This window comes from Belonocnema kinseyi, chromosome 10, assembly GCF_010883055.1.
Source record: "Belonocnema kinseyi isolate 2016_QV_RU_SX_M_011 chromosome 10, B_treatae_v1, whole genome shotgun sequence".
In the NCBI taxonomy this organism is placed as follows: domain Eukaryota; kingdom Metazoa; phylum Arthropoda; class Insecta; order Hymenoptera; family Cynipidae; genus Belonocnema; species Belonocnema kinseyi.
Window position 1 is genome coordinate 84,006,545 of NC_046666.1, and position 22,166 is coordinate 84,028,710.

Sequence of the window (22,166 nt, forward strand, 5' to 3'; positions counted from 1 at the left end):
GAGATGCACTTTTACCGGATGTTTTACAGTCCGCTGCACTAATCTTGAGGTTGAATGTGTCCAGGCATGTGATGACGTCACGTAACACCAAACAGAAGCCTCTTCGGTGAATATTGCCTCGTCCCAATCTCGATCAACATTTTCCTGGGCCCAGGCAAGTCGCTTTTCGATGTGCTTTTCACCAAGCAATGGTTTTTTTCATTGTAGGGCGAAACTTTACATCATTTGCACGAAGATGAGTTCTTATAGTTTCATGTGATGAACGGCGATGATTTTCCCTTGTACTTTGCAGCTTGATTGTGAGACAATTTGGGACCTTTTGGGTGGGAACAAAGGAACACAGCCTCGAAGCGCGAAGCGTATACGGAACTCATTTTTTGTAACGTGGTAACAAGATGAGAATTGAAAGCAAACTGAATGTTAAATCAAAAAGCATGAAAGAGGGAGCTCTTCTTAATATTTTGACACCAAAATCATGTCGATACACCTTACCGACTGCGAGTAAAGCCACCCACGCTTTAACTTGACAGACTGTATATATATATCATCATCATTATTATCATTATTTTTATTATTATTAAAAAAACATTTCTGTGGCAAAATGTTGTCACAGGCTTATACTGCCCAATATGTCGAAGGCATTTTTGGTCATAGTTGGATTTTTATTTGATCAGTTTGCACGGGGCTCTCTCGGCATATATCATTAGTCACGGACGCATTTTTATAATGCAATCAAGTGATCTGATGAGAGCAGTCTGCCCAGACATATTGGGCAAAGCCTAGTTTTTACCCCATAATTGACGGACTGGGTTGCAGTCAAGTACACGATGGAGGGACCTACAGTCTAGGGTGGGTTCCGAACCACCAGAACCTCGGTAAAGGTACATTGAAAAATTTCCAGAGGTACCGGCTCAGGGATCGAACCCCGGACCTCTGAGGTGAAGTCCAAGTGTCTAACCAACTGAGCCACGTGAGAAAAAACATTTCTGTGGCGAAATGTTGTCACAGGCTTATACTGCCCAATATGTCAAAGGCATTTTTGGTTAGAGTTGGATTTTTATTTGATCATTTTGCACGGGGCTCTCCCGGTATGTATCATCAGTCACGGACGCATTTTTATAATGGAATCAAGTGATCTGATGAGAGCAGTCTGCTCAGACATATTGGACAAAGCCTGGTTCTTACCCCATAATTGACGGACTGGGTTGCAGTCTAGTACACGATGGAGGGACCTACAGCTTAGGGTGGGTTCCGTACCACCAGAACCTCGGTAGAGGTACATTGAAAAATTTCCAGAGGTACCGGCTCCGGGATCGAACCCCGGACCTCTGAGGTGAAGTCCAAGTATCTAACCAACTGAGCCACGTGAGAAAAAACATTTCTGTGGCGAAATGTTGTCACAGGCTTATACTGCCCAATATGTCGAAGGCATTTTTGGTTAGAGTTGGATTTTTATTTGATCATTTTGCACGGGGCTCTCCCGGTATATATCATCAGTCACGGACGCATTTTTATAATGGAATCAAGTGATCTGATGAGAGCAGTCTGCTCAGACATATTGCACAAAGTCTGGTTTTTACCCCATCATTGACGGACTGGGTTGCAGTCAAGTACACGATGGGGGGACCTACAGCTTAAGGTGGGTTCCGTACCACCAGAACCTCGGTAAAGGTACATTGAAAAATTTCAAGAGGTACCGGCTCAGGGATCGAACCCCGGACCTCTGAGGTGAAGTCCAAGTATCTAACCAACTGAGCTACCGAGGCTCTTGAGCCACCGAGGCTCTTGAGCCACATTATTATTATTATTATTATTATTATTATTATTATTATTATTATTATTATTATAGTAGGATTTATACGTACGAAACAAGCACCTTCTCCTTTATTATTTAGTGTGCAAATGTGCGTATCTTTGACTTTCTTGATTTTCTTTTTGCACTTAGGCGTTGAAATAATATTCAGCTTGATCACTTGAAGTTGAGTGGGAGTTTTACTAAGAACCTGGAAAATCGACATTGTAATGTGTAAGTTTTACTGGCGTTCTCGGCTTTATTAACAATTTAGGAGAATTTTATTTTTGTTTTAATTGTGAGGCAACAAAATTACTAGTGAATAAGTATTACTAGTAAAAATCATAAGTATGGAAGAGATCAGTCATGGACTATCCAACGCACAAAAAATGTATGTTAAATGAGACAATCACATACTTGAATTATATTGAAATTGTGTAGATAAAGTATAACTAAAGTATAGTTGAAGTATGGGATACACTTTATCTATACTTAAGTGTATCGTATACATCATTTATACTTAAGTATAGATAAAGTATCCCACATAGAATGGCACTCATGTTTTTTTCAAAATATTCTGGCAACGGAATAGATCATATTGTATCATAAATGACAGCTCGTAGGAAAATTTAAAAAGTTCGCGATTTAAGTTATATAGTGAGAAAAATAGGTTTCACATATTTTTCGTAAGTGTCACGCAAAATCGGATTAATAAAATCTTTGAGATCTTGAAGCTCTAAAAATATTAATATCAATTTTTCTTCACGAAATCTACTTCAGGGTGAAATTTAGATAAACTTTAAGTTCTTGAGGTTTATGAAGAATCATCAGAGCAATAGGATTTAAAATTAAAAACGTATATGATTTTTATATGATATATGATAAGAGATCTAGAATTTTTGATACCTAAACATAGTAATATTAGTATAAACATATTTAATGAAACTGTTACTCAGGTGAAATCTTACATTTTTCACAACGTAAATTTCAAGAATTTATGTTATATTAATCATTTGACTTATTTGCACATTACTTATTTCCGTAGTTACAAACAATATTTTTGGATATTGTTGAAAATCCTCATTCTGGATCTCTATTTTCATGCATTTCGAACGTAGAATTAATTTCCATCATCAATAATACGGCTCTAACTACTATAGCCACACTTTTCCAATATATTTTATACCATCTGAGATATAATTAAACATTCTTAAGCTATACTTAAGGTATATATTTAGACTATACTTTGACTGAACATCAGCTATACATTATTTATGACTAAATTATATTGTAGCTATACTGGTCGGATATACTTTAGCAATACTTTTTCTATGCTTCAATCATACATCGTTATACTTCAGCTATATTTGAGCTATATATCCACCATGCGTCATTCAAATATAAATAAATAATGGGATCGTTTTATTGATCATACTTTTACTATAATATCTAATAGCGTATTCGGTTATCCTGCACTGGTGCACTCCAATCTGCACCGACGCAGGTCGGAGTAAGAAGGAAGAAGTAAGAAGAAGTAAGCCGGAGCGATCGGAGTCCTCTTGGAGTACACCAGTGCAGGATAAACGAATGTGCTATAAGAGATGACTTCCATACGACTTCCCAGATGTTTTTCTTCATTAATCACATACAAAAATGTTTCTATCCCGGCTAGTTTGTAATTTTCTTACGGAAGTTCTTCCCCATCCTGTTAGTGTCGCCGTATGACCTTCTCCGTAAGAATCAGAAGATGCTACATTGATTGGTTGTACGTCGTCGTTGAAAATAATATCTGATCTCACTTTCAGTAAACCAATATCATTTTCGTGTTCAAATGTGTCGTAATCTTCATGAATGACTTTTAACTCTCCTACGTAGATATCACCGTAACCGTCTAAGTCAGTTGTTCCAGCTTTGACGCTAATGCTACTTGCAAATCGCCTGTAGGGTTTATATATAATTAAAAAGTAATTTTACTTTTACTACCTTTTTCAACATAAACTGATTTTCAGCCAGACACTAATTTTAATTAGTAAAGTTCAAATTAAAATAAACGGTGCATTTATTAATATTTTTGCCTCCTAATTATTTCACTAATCGTTTGGAACCGAACGGTGGCACAAAATAAAGGATTAACCCAGATTTTTCCGAAAATCAGATTATTATGTATAGAAAATTCCGGATAATTTAAGTACACACATTTACAACAGTATTTCCTTACAACTCGTTTTTTTACGACAAAAAATCCGGAAACCGCGAAAAAAATGTATTAACGTATACTAAGAAAAAAAGATGTTTTTCCCGCACGGAGAAAGATAAATGTTTAAATTTAGATGTTCAAAAATGTAAGATTGTACCGCCTAATATGCTGTATCCATGCCAAATATCTGCTACCTTTTTGGCATATTAGGCGTAAAAATATTGTTATGTTAAACTGAAACACATTCAGGTGTTAAAATCGGCTGAGGGCATGCGCATCACAAATTGGAATTTCACGACTATATATTTGACGAATATATATTTTGGATATTACAATTATGGAACACCATCATTTTTTAACAGTTGCAAAGACTCAAAATTAGCTATCTTGAATTAAAGTTGGATAACGACATAACCTTAACTTGGCTGAATGTATCATCTGATCTATATTTCATACCCTCTATCTGTTTTTCGTTCATGTACGAACATTAAAGTTTAATTTTAAATTCACAAATAAATGATCAATTAATTCCTTAAATTAGCAGAGACAAGTAAGCACCTTAAATATTTACAACCGTTATTTGATATAACCATACATGTTATATCTCGGATATTTGAGTTGAACATTTTGGATTTTACAGAATAACATCTGACTTCTTAATATCTACAGATCCTGACGTTGAACATCTAGATAGCTGCCCTATAGTTAAACATAAAATATGTTAACCCTTAAGGCGCTTCCTCAGGATTGGTTTTTATTCCATCTATTACAATTGACAAATTTTCTTCTGTAATAATCTATAATCTATGATCAATAATCTCTTACATAATCTATATGGCTAAATAAGATCCCTCAAAGAGGGGTTTTTCAAAAAAAGGTCTGGATATTGTTTTTTTTCTTCTAATTAATTGGAAATATGATGCGTTGTATGCGCCTGGTAAGGAGCAAACAGCCACCGCGAGTGTACGTGAGTGTAATTTAGATTAAGTGCCTGGCATGCCTCACTTAACCTTCCTATTGTTAGAAAATTAGAGTTGGTCGAGAGAAATTGAAGTTATTAAAACATTAAGGAATTTTATTTTAGTATGCTGCATTAGGTTCACTACGCAATGACGAGCCGATTAAAAAAAGAAGAAAATCGGTCTGTTTTATTTCTGTTGAGAGTTTTCGGAATTTTGTATAACTTTCTCCTTTCTTCTCAGATTCTACGACAATAAATGCGAAAGATTACGCTTGAGGGGTATGTAATTAGCAGCCTTTTCTTCAGCAATTCCTTTTATAAAATTTTCAAGCGAAAACTCCGCAATCATAGATTTCCATAATTTGTCTCTCTTTTTTCTTGAATCTTTGTTTCGGATACAACTGCTTTCTTCGCAATAAAAGTGCTGTTGTTAAGTATTAATGCACTATTTTGTTTTCAACAAGGTAGTTACATTTATAACCGGACAGAATAATTATCAACTAAACGAATGTAGCTGAAAATATGAATTTTCAACGAAACAGTCCCACATTTAATCAAATAGCTAAAAATATGAACTAAAAATGTGATATGTTAACTTCTAACTAAATAGTTGAATTTCCTACCAAAATAGTTCCATTATGAATCAAAAGCATGAATTTTCAACAAAAAGGTTTATTTGCTACCCAATATTCTTATTTCTTCTGAATTTTATATATTTTCGAATTCAGCAAAAAAAAGGAATCTTCATAAAACCAAATTTATTTTAACAAGAGTTCAAAATTCAACCAAATATAGTTAAATTTTCAAAGAAAAAGATACATAAGTTCAACTACAAAGATTTTTTAAATCAAGTATATAAATTTACTACCAAAAAAGACAAATTTTCAACAAAGCACATGCATTTCGAACTATATATATTTGTTTTAGATGATAATTTAACCATGTTCTTGAAAATTCGTCTTTTTGATAGAAAAATAATCTGATTAGCTGAAACGTCATCATTGTAGGCAAAGATTAATTTATTAAACAGAAAATCTAACTTCTATCATTAGTTAGAAATGTAGTTTTTAAAGTTGAAAACTGATGTATTTTCATGAAAATGTATCATTTTTGTATTGAAAATTCAACTATTTGATTACAAATTTATTTATTTGGTTAAAAACTTAAGTCTTTCCTTAAAAGTGTATTTTTGTTGGTGTTTTAAATTTATTTATTTAACATCAAATGTAACTGTTCTAATTTTGTTTACAAATTTATCGTTTAATGTTGAAAACTTATGTATATCTATCAATAAATTTATAAATAGATAATTTGGGCTCCAATCGTATAATTTGTTTTCGGGTAGTAGTTTTTTACACGATTAGAACACGAAATATTTTTTTTCAGAATGAATCATCGTGAAAGCATTTATTTTATTATTAAATTCACAAATACATTTATATTTATCATTTAATTAAAAAATTTACATATTTAACTAAAATTTAAATTATTCCACTTTTTGTGGAATTTGCATATTTTTTATAGAAATTTAATCTTCTTAGTTGAAAATTTATGGTTTTTCGGTATAGAATCTTAAACTCTTTATCCCAAATTTGACATTTTCGTAATAAATTAGTCTTCTTGGTCAGCATATTATCTTTTTGGTTAAATGTGGGACTGTTTTGTAGAAAACTCATGTTTTGAGTTCCACCCGGTTAGTTGATAATTATTCTCTTTAGTTAATAATGTAACTATCTTATTTCCAACAAAATAGTTTATCAAATGTGAGAAACAGCAAATTCATTGTGAAGCAAGCAGTTGTAGTTGAAACAAAGATTCAAGAAAAAAGAGAGAAAATTATGAATGTCTATGATTGCAGAGTTTTCGTTGGAGATTTTTTGAAAACGAATTGCTGAAGAATAGGTTGCGAATTCTATAACCCTTAAGTATTATCTTTAGCATTTTTTCGTAGAATCTGAGAAGAGAGGAGAAAGTTATACAAAATTCCGAAATATCTCAACAGAAATTAAACGGATTAACCGATTTTCTTCTATCTTTTTTTAATTGTCTCGGCATTGTGTAATGAACCTAATGCCGCATATTAAAATTAAATTTCTTAATGTTGTAATAATTTCAATTTCTATTCACTGACTCTAATTTTCTAACGATAGGAAGGTTGAGTGAGGCATGGCAGGCACTCAATTTAAATTACACTTACGTACACTCATGGTGGCTGTTTGCTCCTTTCCAGGTGCATACAATGCATCATATTTTCCATTAATTAGGAAAAAAACAACAACCAGACCATTTTTCAAAAAACCCCTCTTTGAGGGACTGTATTCAGCCATTTAGATTATGTGGTTAAAATATGACATCAATCAATTCATAATTGTAGGAGAAAAAATGCCATATGTAATACATGGACTGAAAATCTAGCCTGAGGAAGCCCCTTAATATCTAGATGTTACGTTTGAACATTTATTTTTCTCCGTGCTGATTTTTTAATCACTGATCCAGAATACGAAAGCAAAATTCTTGTACAGTAGAGCTTCGTTACCGCCTTTAATTTCAGTTATATATTAAAATTATTTATAACATCAGGTTCGACTTCTACGTTCTTTCAAATAATTGCAAAAAAGGCTAATATTATCAAAAAAAGTCTCCTCTATTTTTCGGAATTGTATAACTTTTCAATACAACTTTTTTTTATATATTTATTAACAAATAATTTAAAAATTAGTTTCTCATTTTTTAATTAATTGGAAAGATCAATTTTCAATCACCGCCCAAAGTAGTGTAAACGCGTGTCCAGGTTACAAAACATATACAATCTTTCGTCCGATTATTCGGTACTTGTTTCAAAACATTTTTTTTTCATTTTGATTAAACGCTAAAATATCTCTTTAGTGAATTTTTCTTTTTCTTTTTACGAAATGTTGTTTTGTCTCTCTTGAACAATCGAATAAGTGTGTGTTAATCCCTCATGCCGTTCTACCTTTGTACTATATATAGTACAACTTATGTAGGTCAATTATTCCATTACTACTTACTTAGTTTCCAATATTATTTATTTCAAAAAGAGGCACAATAGCAACCGTTCTTTTAAAACTTCAAACATGAGCGATAATACAAAATAATGATACTAAGGGAAAAAAGCAATAACGATTTATGACAATTCAAGTTGAATGCAAAATTACTTACCCGTTCAGACAATGGGCTGCGGTTAAGATCCAGCGTTTATTTAAAATTGAACCTCCACAGAAATGTCGTCCTTTTCGTCTCAGAGAGACTTGGTATGGAAATAGACCATCTGGTGCATCTGATCCCCCAACTATGCGAATAGCGTCCCGGGCTTCAGAATGGAATACATTTTTAAAAAACAAGTATTACCTCATTGATAAAAGTTTACGGCAGGGGCGCCAGAACAGGAAGGGACAGGGGGTTAGCTTCCCCTTCAAATTTTGGTTGGAGGGGGGGGGGCAACTAATGCTTTTTGCCCTCGGAAAAATCTGAATGCACCCTTGTCTACCATATACGATAGAAAGAGAGCTTGCCACCCCAAAAATAAATTTCGTTCCAGCGCCACTGGTTTACGATTTTCATAAAATATCTGATTAATATGTAGTGACTCAGAAAAATGCAAAATTAGAAACAACTGTTAAAAATGTTTGCAAAGTGGGAATTTGGAGTTTTCGTTGTGAAAAATTTAGTTCAAAATATAAGCTTGCATATCAGGGATAAAATTGACATTAGAATGGAACTATTATGTCAATACCTTCCTAAGTGCAACTCAATTTCTTTTTTCTTTTAAGTCAATCGACAAATGTGAAAAAGTGCCCTGGCAGTCTATTTAAAGATCTGGCCCAGGTCTGGATTTTCAAAATCTGATCTGGCCCAGGTCTGATACTAGTCTGGCTCAGGCCTGATCTTATCTAGACCGTCTAGTCTGGAAGGTCTGGAAAATAAGAAACTTGCACAATCGAAACAAGAGTTAATTTTATTTTCACCTTGCCAGACTGACCTGTCCCAGGTTCGGTGCTGGTCAGCTAGACAAGATCAACAATTGTAAGTTTGGTGAGGAAGGACCGGCCGGCCCAGATCTGGCGTTGATCAGCAAACCAAGAAAAAACAAAATCTTAAGGTCTGGTCAGCCGCTAGACAGGGGCAGCTCAGCCGCTACTTATAGGCTGGTTAGCCTCGAGTTATTGGCTCGTCAGCCACTAGTTAATGGCTGATCGATTAATGTTTTATCGTTGAGAATCATATCGTCCATGTTTAGAGGATCCGCTTTGAGAATGAGCTCAAAAAGCAAAACATGATTTCCTATAAAAATATATAATATACATGTTTGATATAATCAGTAAAAATTCCAATTTTGAGTAAAAAATATACTGCCATCAATAAAATCAATAAATTAAATTATCGATTCTAATAGCTACTCTTTTATAATAGATAAAAAGTAGGTTAGTATATACTATTTATTTAATAACTTAATAAATATCTGGTACTAGCACTGTTTCCGAGAGGTCGGAGCCAAGCATTGTCAGAATACTTCAAGTTGTGATGTCAACTGGCAAAATGTCTGCACGCCGAGGGCTACGCAATGAATTACAATTACTTGGGAAAACTTGATTGTTTTAATGACTTGGATACAAAAACTTCACTTTAAACATTTTTAGTTGAAAAAATTTCATTATAGGCTCTGTCACCTTTTGAAGTAAAAGACAAAAATTACTGTATCGAACTTAAATTTTTTTCTTTGCTCGGTGATCAACGCCAGTCCTGGACCAGACCAGACTGTCAAGGCGATAAGAAAAAAGTCGTGTTTTCATAGTTTGAATTTCTTATTTTCCGTTATTTTAGACACCCTCTAACTTTTTCAAAATACATCCAAAAAAAATTTGGTGATGGAACTTAAGATTTTTTTTCTTTTGGCTCGCTGATCAGCGCCAGACGTGGAGTAGGCCCGGCTGTCAAGGTGATAGAAAAAAGGCTTATTTTTATATTATGAATTTTTAATTTTACATCATTTTAGACATCCTGTAGTATTTGTGAAGTATGTTAAACAAATTCGCTGATGGAACTTTGATTTTTTTCGTTCTTGGCAGGCTGACCAGTGCTAAGCCTGGGCCAGAACAGATCGTCCGGACTAGGCGGTCTAGATACGGTCAAACCTGAACCAGTCTGGCGTCAGACTTGAGCCAGATCAGTTCTTCCAGACTAGAAAGTCTAGATAAATCCCAGACCTGGGGCAGATCTGTAACCAGACTGCCCGGACATTTTTCCACACAGAAAAATGTGTTTTTTTCAATTCATGAAAAAATTAAGCTTTTTCTGGAGCTATTGGAATTTACTTATTGGCTATCGGCGTGCAGACATCTTGCTAGATAACGTCAGAATTTGAAGTAACAGTTATGTTTTGACTCTGACCTCTCTGAGACTTTGACAGTTTTTGTCGATCAAGTGTCACCAACTGCCAGCCAGCCAATAACTCGCGACTGACCAACCAATAACTAGCGAATGACTAGACAGTCTGGCCTGGGACTAGCCAGAAAAAACGTAAAATTTTTGCCGGACCCAGGCCAGGCTGTCTGGTCAGCGCCAATACTGCAAACGATTCGGTCTGGTCTGGGCGAGGCCAGCGCCAGAACATTTTGCCACACGGGAATAACTGGCATACTGATCAACTTAATTTTTATATTAAAATTAAGGGGCGGAAAGGAAAACTGCATGTTTAAAGAAGAAATCTTCGGCCTGAAAGATTTTACAATTCGCATCTAACAAATATGAACAAAAATAAAATCAGAATTCTAACTTTATGCCCGTTAAAACTGCTATTAATTTTGAAAAACTTATAAATGGGACGGAAAATCAAGGGTTCTATGTTATACTATTTTATGAATAGTAAATTCCAGTCTGCGCCTATATCCGATCCTTATTTAGTTGCTCAATATAGTTACACCAATTGAAACTCATTCAACGGCTTCTACGCAAAATCTAAGAAAGAGTTATAATTATAATACTACGTATTACACACTTTAAGTATGCTTCAACATTTAATTTTGCTTGTTCTTTGTTCTTATCTATATGTATAATGTATATCTATATAGAAGAATAGTGAGTTTTCTAGAATGCATGTAAGAAATCTATTTAAAAAATTCCGTATTCATTATAAGATTCGAAATCAAAGGTAAAATTTAATTATAGTAGGCAATTAGGCTTATTCATGTACATAAAAAATAACATATTTTTCCGTCAGGTTAATAATTGGGAAGTCTTATATTCAGTTGAACTAAAAGTAATGGATTAATTTAAAAACGATATCAACCGCGCTCAGTCATGGTTTTTTTTTATTTGGATCATATTCATTTAATGTAGAGTCCAAAATAATTATTTTTCTTTATTTGAAATGAATAATAAATCTTTTTATTTTATAATAACCCTAGTTATGTTGTTGTTCTTAGAATTCTGTAAACACTAATACACATTTGGAAATAATATTTATAAACACGTAACTGCGATTTTCTATGAGTACCTTTTCCACCAATAAAATTCAAAAACAAAATAAATATCGTCCTGATGTTCAATCAGGAGTTCAATCAAAGTAAACATGGATCTTTTTGAAATCCATTAATGAGCCTTTGACTTCGAATTAATCAATTTTTCCAATTCAGGATACCTTTCTAGATTAATAACGTCTATAAATTCTACCCACCGTAAAATGTATCAAATGGTTTGGAATTGAAGTAGAGGAAAGTTTACTCACAGTATTGAGGTAGAATAATAATGATCTTCATTTACGTTTGAAGTCTTTCGAAGTATTTTTAACACATAAGCTTAATATTAGATAAATTGCAAATAATTTTCGAAAAACTCACCATAGGAGCCAAGCACGGAAACCATGAGTATTAAACCGACGAAAAGCTGCATGGTGACTGAGATTAGTCTTAGCGAAAGTTATTTACTAATACCTGCTCTTTTTATAATGCCCCAACCAGCTGGAAATTTTTACACTTGCAATAGCAGACATACTTGAGACAATCGAATTGTTGATGTAATACTGTACAAAATGCGGATTAAACTGAAATGGTTATAAAATATATTTATGTCTTTGTTGTGAAACTTAAATATAAATGGTGGTTTATACTGTTAACTTAAATCCAAACTTTTTAAATAAATATTATTAAAATTAATAATATAGCTTACGAAATTGTGTAAATGTTACAAGATCGATTCTAGCATAAAGAAACCTACAAGCCTTACATATATATAATTATAAATCAATCTATATAGCAAACGTCTGTCACACAAAAAAATGCTGCTCAGGTTACACGATTTTATTAAAAAAAGGGACAGCATAGATTTTCTGTAAGGATTACCGAATTTTCTGCTAAAAATTTTGTAAATACTGCAGAAAATTTGGTAATCATCACAGAAAATCTAGGTAACTCCTATTTTAACGGACAATCCTATAACCTTGGCAGCATTTTTTTCCGCGTGTGATTTCTCGACCCACTTCTGTATCATTTTTACAGATGAATGCAATTGTTATATAAATTAGATTCCAGCTTATTTTATTGAATAAGGATTAACTAAAAAGTGGAGCTTTATGTCAAACATTAATTTATATAATCTAACAAATACTATCATTACATCTTATGTTCACAATACCCCAGACCGTCGCAACATGCTGTCATAGTCAGATTTTCCCTATTAGAAGAACGAAAAGACAGTTTTCTGAAAAAAGGTTAATTGCACTCATATGAACGGTAATGTTTTTAATGGTGGTACTATTTAGCTGATAAAATATTGCTTTCACCAAACCAATTCAAGCATATAATACGAATTCAATTAGTTCTTTTCAAATGTGTGAGTCAATTAAAAACTAATTAGGCATTTTCAGTCTATCGTCAGCTAACTTCAATTCGTTGAGTGCTAAGGTAAAAACAATGGAAAAAAGCATAGGATTTCCTACATTTTGTGTTCATTTGATAATTAGTTTTTATTTTCTTATTACATACAATTTAATGAAATAATACAATGACAATAATTTTACTTATTAAGAAGATATAACATAAATAATGTTTTATCCTATGCATTTGGTTCATTGTTTTTTCATCAGCATTGAAGGAAGTGAAGTTAGCTGGTGGTTAAAATCAAAATAGCTAATTTAAATCAATTTTTATGGGACACTATGAAGCTAAACTTCGTTAAACTATCTCATATAGTTGTGTTCTTAGGGATTAATATAATCGTGCACTGATCATATAAAAATTATTTATGCAATAAAAATTGTAATCGTTGCTGATTCTGCGATAATGCAATTATAAAGAAGGAAGGCTCATTTTGAGTGATCGTATTATTAATATTCTTGAAATTCTTTTGAAAAAATAATATAAAAAAGTTGAAAAAATAATTTGTACTGCTCCCAGGTGAAAATATATCACTGTCGCAGTAGTACACAGTACAGATTGCCGGAGCCCCAATACTGGGCATCTGTATTGGGCCAAAACTAGGCTAGTACTGGCTGGAAATACTCTGCTGTACAAGTGCTGTACTGCACATCAGTAATGGTTCTGTAGCATCAAACTGCTGGCGTACGAAAATACCGGTGTTAAGTTTAAAAATGATGAAAATCATTCAAGGGTCTTTAGGATGCATCTATTTTATTTTTTCATCATCACACGACTGAATATCTTCCGAATATTATTCATAATTACCAAAAATTACATTTTATTTGAACTTTTTAGTTAATTTTAACATTCACTATTTCTATACGTTGAAGATATGACAAAAAAGGTATTTAAAAAATCTGCCCGTTGCGCAGACACATGCTCATAGAGCGCGGCTCGCTTCGCTCGCAAGATTGAGCGTGCCTAGTGCGCGTGACTGTTGGTTCTCGCGCTTCGCGCTCAATGATATATTATCTCGCACTTCGCGCTTGAAAATCTATTAACCTCGCGCTCAGCGCTCGGTCTTTCTATTTTCAACATTTATGCACCGACATTTGTACAGACTTTTGCATTTGTATTACATTCATATATGTACCTCGGTCTGGGATTGCTTATTCAAATATTGAAAAATTAAGTACAAATTATGTTTATCATAGTTAATTTAATATTTGTTTCTTATTTTCTATTAAAATTTATTCTGTGCTACGCTTTAACATCTATCATTTCAATAAATCTATATTATTACCAGTAATAATATGCATGGATATTGAAACAAAATATTAAAAGAAAATCTACTCGTTCTTTCTCAAAATTATTCATTACAAATTTGTAGATCCTTTTTGGGTACACAAATTTTTTCTTTTAATTTTTTCATACCTTTTGTCGTTTTCCAAAGAATATTATGTTTTATTTTTTATTAGACGTAGTTTTTTTGTGAATAAAACCAAAAAAACGCATCATATAAAATAAACAATGAAGGAAAAATTTGTAGCTCTTTTTTGGTTCAACCAATTTCTTATAATTTTTGGTTCGTAGCTTGTGTAGTTTCTCCACAAAGTTAATTTATTTATATTGATTGTTGTTTCTAAGAATAAAACACAAACTGCTTATCCCATAAAAAGTAATTATTCATAACAAGTTTTTAAATCTTATGCAGGTGCATAATTTTGTTTGATACGTCTTTTTTCGTATCTTGCACAGTTTGACTGCTAAATAAAATTGTTTATGTTTCATTATTGAATGAATTGGTTTTATGTAATTTTCACTTTGTTGGTTTTCATAAAATATCCACGTTTTGAGACCTCCTGAGTCAGCCAAAACGATTTTTACTAAGGCGTCTGTTAGTCTATCTAAAGTCTATATTCTGTAGGCACGATAACTTTTGAAAGATTGATGAGATTGGATTCTGCTTTAGCACAATTCTTTAAGGCCTTAAAATAAAGAACAAGTTCGTAAATCAGCTATTTTGGATGAACATTGAAAAAGTGAGCGCATTAAAATATTTAAGACCATTTTTTTTAACATTTAAAAATTCTATGTACGGATATTCATAGTAGTTGGAAACTCTAAGAATTTATGCTTACGACTTTTTCGATAAAAAGAAAATTATCAGAGCTATAGCATTTTCAAAATCCAAATAACCAAATTAAAATGAACATTTTAAGCTAAACAACGCAAGATATAAAAACAGTCAAAGTAAAAGAGCGTTGATTGTTGACCGCTTTATAAGAATATCATAACAACTTTTTGAATTTTTTTGAAAAGTTTAAAATGCAAGTTTTTATCGTACAAAAATTATGAGAAATAAAAAATTGCATTTTAGTCGTCATCAAGTGCAAAGCATAAGATACAAACGTGATGAGAATGTGTTCGTTAGAGGCGAATAACCTTTAACAAAAGAGAATTCACTCAAATAAAATTTGTAGATGCTTTGACCTTTCATTTAAGAGGCTTCCGCGCAAATGTGGGGTAAAGACAAAAAAAATCAACGTTTTTTCAAAATAAGGCGTTACAGTAGAAGCAGGGGAACCCAATGTGGGACTACTATACACAAGCAGCTGAATCTTTTTACCATGAACGAATATTTCGACGTGTGAGGGCTCATTATATAGCTGCGCATTTAGTTTATTCGTTACAAAATTATTATACATGTATAATACATATTTTCTAATACGATAATGTCCTTTTTCTACTACTACATTGTACTTGATAGCTAGCTATTGCCAAATTATTACATACATATTAGAGACATATGTAAACGTGAAATAAAATGAAACGTACACAGGGATTTACAACTTCACGATATAAAAACTGGTCATTTTTGCAATTTATCGAAATAAGATGTCACTGTATTTGAAATTAAATTATGAGTTATATTTATAAGATAATTAATGCTACTTATATCATATTATTTTTATGTGTGATGACTATTATAATTACAGACAGCTTTAAACAGTTTTTCTGCATAATTAGGATGAGTGTAAGATACTTTGTATTTTTTCCAAGTTTCGTTGAAGTCATGATGGACAGATTCAACAGCTGTTCACTATTAAATGCTAGTCCTCTATTCATTTACTCACAAAATTTGGGCACATGGAAAAATATAGCATGAATGTTCGGTGTTACAGAAACGTCCAAATCTAAGTAATTTTTACGAAATTCTTCAATGCTCTTTTTATAACTCGATCTAAGAACTTTACTATAGCAATCATGGACTACAGCTTTGAAACTTTGAAGTGCTTGCACGTACTTTAAACAGCCCAGGGGACACACTGCTCGCAAATTATCTAATTTCTCTAACAAAATTTTGCACGAGTTACCGACAAATGCAGTCCCACCATGGGTTACTTCTTTCTGCACATGAAATCTTATTATCCAATTACTAGTTTCCTCCTCGAATTTTGTGAGAATCTTGTTAACTATTGTATTCACAGCTCCGAGCATCAAGTGCAGTTCAGGTGGGGGTGCAAGATCAAAAATTGGAATTTCTGTAGATTGGTTAAAGACAGGAGGGTGGATACAATTTTTATATTTTTTGGCATCTTTTTTAACAACTCCATTATTGCACCAGTCTTGATAATTTTGCCATATGTTTTTTGTTGTTCTTTCAGGGCCACATTTATTCCAGTTTTTGTTCTCAGCATAGCACCAATCACAAGAATAGGTACTAGCATGTGACATTGTGCTTAATAAGATATTAATAAGCTTTAAATCAGAGACGATTATTCATTTTATTTCACGTTTACATATGTCTCTAATATGTATTTAATAATTTGGCAATAGCTAGCTATCAAGTACAATGTAGTAGTAGAAAAATGACATTATCGTATTAGAAAATATGTATGATACATGTATAATAATTTTATAACGAATAAACTAAATGCGCAGCTATATAATGAGCCCTCACACGTCGAAAAATTCGTTCATGGTAAAAAGATTCAGCTGTTTGTGTATAGTATTCCCACATTGGGTTCCCCTACTTCTACTGTAACGCCTTATTTTGTCGATTATTCTAAAGGTGGCCGGCGAATTTTTTTTAATTTCATATTTTTGCACTCTATAGGTACCAGATCAAGACAAATTGCAGAAAAATGTGGAGTGTTCGAATTTTTCATTTAAATCGAATTCTGATCACCGTGGGGTGTTTCTGGCCTTTTGGATGTTTAAAAGCACCTAAACAGTGAGTTAAACATGATCATTCCGATATCGTGGCATACCCATATTTAAGATATCGGAGTATCAAAAGTAACAATAATTTTAAACTTCTGCCTGGTCAAATCGATTTATTTATCATTCAATTAAAGATTCAAATAGTTTGTTGCAGAAAAATACTGTTTTCTCAGTCCGAAAACCGATGACGCCCCTATTCTGCGATTGCACCAAAATTTGGAATCAAAATTGCTTAGAAAAACTGTTTGAAAAAAATTGTTATGAGGATGGTTTTTTCATTGACTTTCAATTCTGTTATAGAGTAATGGTTAAGGTTCCAGACTGCTAGGCGATAGGTTTAGGTATAGTTGAAGGTTCAAAACCCCGTAGCGTTAGAAATTTTATTTGTAATATAATATTTAAAAATGTAATATATGTATTCATTCTGAGCAGAAACAATTAAAATTTATAGACAAAATACTCGCAATCAATTATTATTTATTTTTTTGAATACTGTGGAGCGTTATAAACAAGTACTGGCACTGCGGCAATCTGTACAGGACCAGTACTGAATCAGTGGTGTACTTCCGCCTGGGACCAGTGGCTGAAGAGCGGCTGGCTAGACCGTCTAGCAATAAACTATGCAAAAGTGTTACAGGTCTGACCAGTCCCAGACTAGACCGTCGAATCTGCGCCAGATTAGAGTCTAGACGGTCTAGTCTGGGGCTTGCCAACGCCAGAAGATTTTTCCACTAGAGACATGGACCATATTTTTAAACGTATTTTTTCAATATTTATACGGTCGCACAGTACTGCCCCGATCGTGGAACGAGCCAGCAGCCAGTTCTAGGAAATTTTCTGATTATCTGTACTGTTTATCAGTACAAGGCCAGTACTGTGCTGGCGGTGAAATTCGGCGGACTGCAGAATTTTCTACTTTGGATTTGTTCTGGCTGTAGATGATGATTTTACAGTAAATCAGTGCAAATTATACCATGAAACCTTTTAAAACTATTTTGTTTTATAATTTAACCTGATTTTTCAGTTTAAAATGTCCGGGAAACTTTTCTAGATATTTCCGAAGTTGTCCGGACAAAATTCGTTCCGCCCTCTAAAAATCTTGAAACGCTGGAACGTTGCAATTGCCTGACCATGACAACACTATCCGCGTTAGTCAGTTTTCTCAGAAGACCTTCTCATTATATAAGCTTGTGATTTCCACTTTCGAATTGTCAAAATTCCCTTTTTCCGTAGCATTATTTAAAAATGTAAACTGTAATTGAGGCTTATTCATTCCAAAACAGAACATATTACGGTTTGAATTTTGTGGGAAAGGAATACTGTTACAAATTAAAGACATTACCTTTCTGAACTATAATTTAGCTTAATTAATTAGCCAAAATTACATTTTCCTGAAAAAGAACAAATATTTCATAGTATCGAATCGTACGATTTTTATTGCGCTTTTACATACAGTGTTATTTGAAAACGTAGAACTCACATTTTGAAACAGAAATATCCGATACTGAGCTAGGAAATGTACTTTCCCACTTCAAAACATAGGATCTCCTTTATGGTAGCTGCAAATGCTGAGCTAAATTCAAAGAAGTACATTTTGACATTCAGAATCCGAGGTGGAATGTACAGTCTACACTTAATAATTCAAATTAGGCAATAGAAAAATCAGTAAGGTCAACATAATTTCTCGTACATTGTTTAAACAATTTCTTACTGTTTAAATGTAATTTTTGACTAGAATAATATAGAAAAATGTTCAAACACTGAATTTCGATTCCAATGTGAATTTACAACAAAATAAAATGTTACAAATTATCATGAAAACTTACATATTGTTTAGTTTTTTTTTTGTCAAAACGACATTTTTTTGTAGTGGTGAAAGTGTATTTATAAATACTTGTGAAGATAAGTATATTTTAAAATAATCAAGTGAATAATATATTTGACTTATAATATATGAAAGCCTAACCAAAGGTTCATTATATTTTTTGCTGATTACAAACTCTTCATTACTGTTGTTTCGGTAAAGTACCTTGAAGTTTTTTAGGATTGTGCAAGTTTTAGGAAATAAATGGAAGGTGTTCACTTCTTGTATTGCTTTTTTAAATCCTTTTATAAACATTTGTGTTATAAGATGCTATAAGCAACGAACTTTCTTGATATAAAAGTCATAAAAAACTTGAAATAATCAGTTTTGCTTTAAAATAGAAATTACATTATCATGCGATGTGAAATACGTCACAATCAGGGTATTAAACTTATGCAACTATTTATAAGTGGCAATTACTTCATGTCACAGAAAACAAGTTCTTTTGTAAAAAAGAACATCATTTGCGATATTTTTTATCGGTAAAACGTTCTTTTACTATTAGGCCATCACAGTAAAAAATAGATCAATTTTGTTGTAAAGCAGTTTGCTCCAACGAACATTTGACTCTCGAAATCATAATGATCTGTTCAGTCGGATCAATTTGATCTTATTTAACTGCACGCAAATAACAACTACACTTAAGAGGTGATATTTTCTAATTTCAAAATTTTAAAATTTTTTAACTTTTCAAGTACACCGCACGATCAGAAACTATAAAAAGCTTGCATATGGGCTAAAGTACTCTGAGAACGTCAGCCATTTTAGTTTGACTGGATACATGATCCTGAATCAGATCATCATGACTTTATGAGTCGATCATTCATTCCGGTCGATCAAAATGCTGGTGATTTCGATATAATTTGTGTTGCATATCAAAATGATATCAATTTCGGTCTCATTTCGAACATTTTTTTAGTGTGATATTATATAAACTCCTATAGTCACTTTTTGTATTTTTATTGACATAATTTCATAACCTTTTATTAAATTAAAAAATTCTCCACTCTCAAAGTCTTGTATTTAGTGCTGCGATTCAATGTGTCCAAATCCGAATTTTTATTTTAAAAGTACATGAGGAAAAATACACCTTATGCTTTTATTTCTTCAGCGGGCTCGGATGGTTATTATTTTTTTTTCGTACGTGTACCATGCTTTTTCAAAATTGTTTGATTTCTATCTATAGCAAAAAGTAATAAGAAAGTGTTCTGTCATTGCCCCATGTGATAGAACCAAAAGCGTTAGTTATATGAAGTCCCGGTAAAACATCATCTTCATTGCGGTGAGCAAATTGTGCTATATTTATCCTTTCAAGGACAACAATAATTTTTTCTACTAAAACCTGATATTTGGTTTACTTATGATTTTTAAGTCTACGTCTGCTTTCGGATGATCTTCAGTCGTTCGATTTGAAATTCAATTGCGCTAGCAGAAAGGCGTGCGCGAACTATGATACGCGCAAACATACGTTACTAAAAATATACGCTGACGGGTGGATATATGTACAACTTGGTAGTTTGGGAAACTATTTCAATTAAATAAAATGAACGGATTGTATTTTTACAATTATCCAGGAATTATAAAAAGTCACTATTGTTCAATTTCCTTATAACTTTATGTGCTGGAAATGTGCATTATCGTGGATTTTACTTGGCACTTTTTGAAGTTATTTGCTCTCATCGCCCATTTTTTTTAAATTCCCAAAAAAATCTCTAAATTTTTCACATTTTTTATTGTTATCATTGATTGAAGTACTCATAACGTTTAGATAATACGTTGATTGTGCCACTCACTAGCACAAAAAAATGTTTAACAAATAAAATTTTTTCAAACAATTGAAAATTAGTTATCAGATGACTAGGTATTTTTAACTAGTCGATGAATGATTGTTTATAAAAAAAATTTCAAAAACGATAATAAATTGCAATATTAAGTAAAATTCAAAATTTTAGCTATTCCAGTGGAAAAATCTTCTGGCGTTGGCCAGCCCCAAACTAGACCGTCTAGACTCTAATCTGGCGCAGATTAGACGGTCTAGCCTGGGGCTGGCCAGACCTGTAACACTTTTGCAAAGTTTGTGCCCAGATGGTCCAGCCAGCCGCTAATCAGTCGCTGGTCCCACGTGGAAGCGCTCCGCATTACTGACTTGTGCCCGTGTGGAAAAATGCTCGGGCAGTTTGGTTACAGGTCTGGCCCAAGTCTGGATTTATCTAGACTGTCTCGTCTCGAAGAACTGATCTGGCCCAAGTCTGACGCCAGTCTGGCTCAGGTTTGACTTTATCTAGATCGTCTAGTCTGGAAGATCTGTTCTGGCCCAGGTTTGGCACTGCTCAGCTAGCCAATAGAGAAATAAAATCCTAAGTTCCATCATCAAATCTTTGTTTGACGTAATTTGAAAATGTTACAGTGCCTAAAATAATAGAAAATAAAAAATTCAAACTATGAGAACACGAATTTTCTTCTTATCATCTTGACAGTCTGGTCTGGTTCAGGCCTGGCGCTGATCAGCGAGCCAAGAAAAAAAATCTAAGTTCGATACAGTAAATTTTTTCTTGTATTTCAAAAAGTTAGAGAGCCTATAATGACATTTTTTAAACTAAAGACCTGTAGAATAGAAAGCGTGTTCTGCTGGTTGGGGATTGATCGAGATCTTTCTTTTCAAATCGGCGAATCAAGCGCATGTAAAGGCGCTACAAAGTAAATATGGTATTTACACATTCTTACATATTGTGATACTTAGAATCCCGCCAAACTAAAAAGGTATGTAAATGCTCTATGAATTGAGCGGAGGTATTCAAGAAAAACTATTTGCGCTAAGAACTTAAGTATTTAAACACATTTTCATTAATGCAAGTTTTTTTTTGGTAAAAAGCATATGCTCTTTCTGATTTCGCAAGAAAAAATTAATTATTTAAACAATTTCTATTTAAAAACTGTAGTTGCGTATTTTTCTGGAACCAAATAGCTAAGAAGTACGCAAATTCGCTTGCGGAGTGTTTCGCTGCAATGTTATCGAGCGTTCGGCTCTTGAAGCAACAAAAGAAATCCGTGAACGCCAAGCAGGGCCTGCCGAATTTAGCCGATGTCGCTTGTACATTTCTTCGCTTAGACATCTTTGCTCGACTCGACACACGTACATCTTGATACTTTACGTATTTAAAAGTCTTTTATATCCCTAATATGGTCAAGAAATTTTGATTAAAATGACAATATAATTAATCTCGGTGGGGTATAAAGTTGTAAAATACACA

At 33.0% G+C, this 22,166-nt stretch overlaps 1 protein-coding gene across 1 annotated transcript in view; it reads right to left on the reverse strand.

Annotated features, from left to right (window-relative positions):
• The window catches only part of LOC117181236 (chymotrypsin-1-like), a 17,624-nt gene extending 5,776 nt beyond the window's left edge, over nucleotides 1-11,848 (reverse strand). Inside the window, exons 1-4 of the mRNA XM_033373800.1 lie at nucleotides 11,808-11,848; nucleotides 8,131-8,281; nucleotides 3,481-3,730; nucleotides 1,866-2,003 (exon numbers count right to left, since the gene is read on the reverse strand). Of these exons, the coding sequence (XP_033229691.1) occupies nucleotides 1,866-2,003; nucleotides 3,481-3,730; nucleotides 8,131-8,281; nucleotides 11,808-11,832 (564 nt within the window). The 5' untranslated portion in view covers nucleotides 11,833-11,848. The remainder of the gene's footprint in view (nucleotides 1-1,865; nucleotides 2,004-3,480; nucleotides 3,731-8,130; nucleotides 8,282-11,807) is intronic.
• Between the last annotated feature and the right edge of the window lie 10,318 nt (nucleotides 11,849-22,166).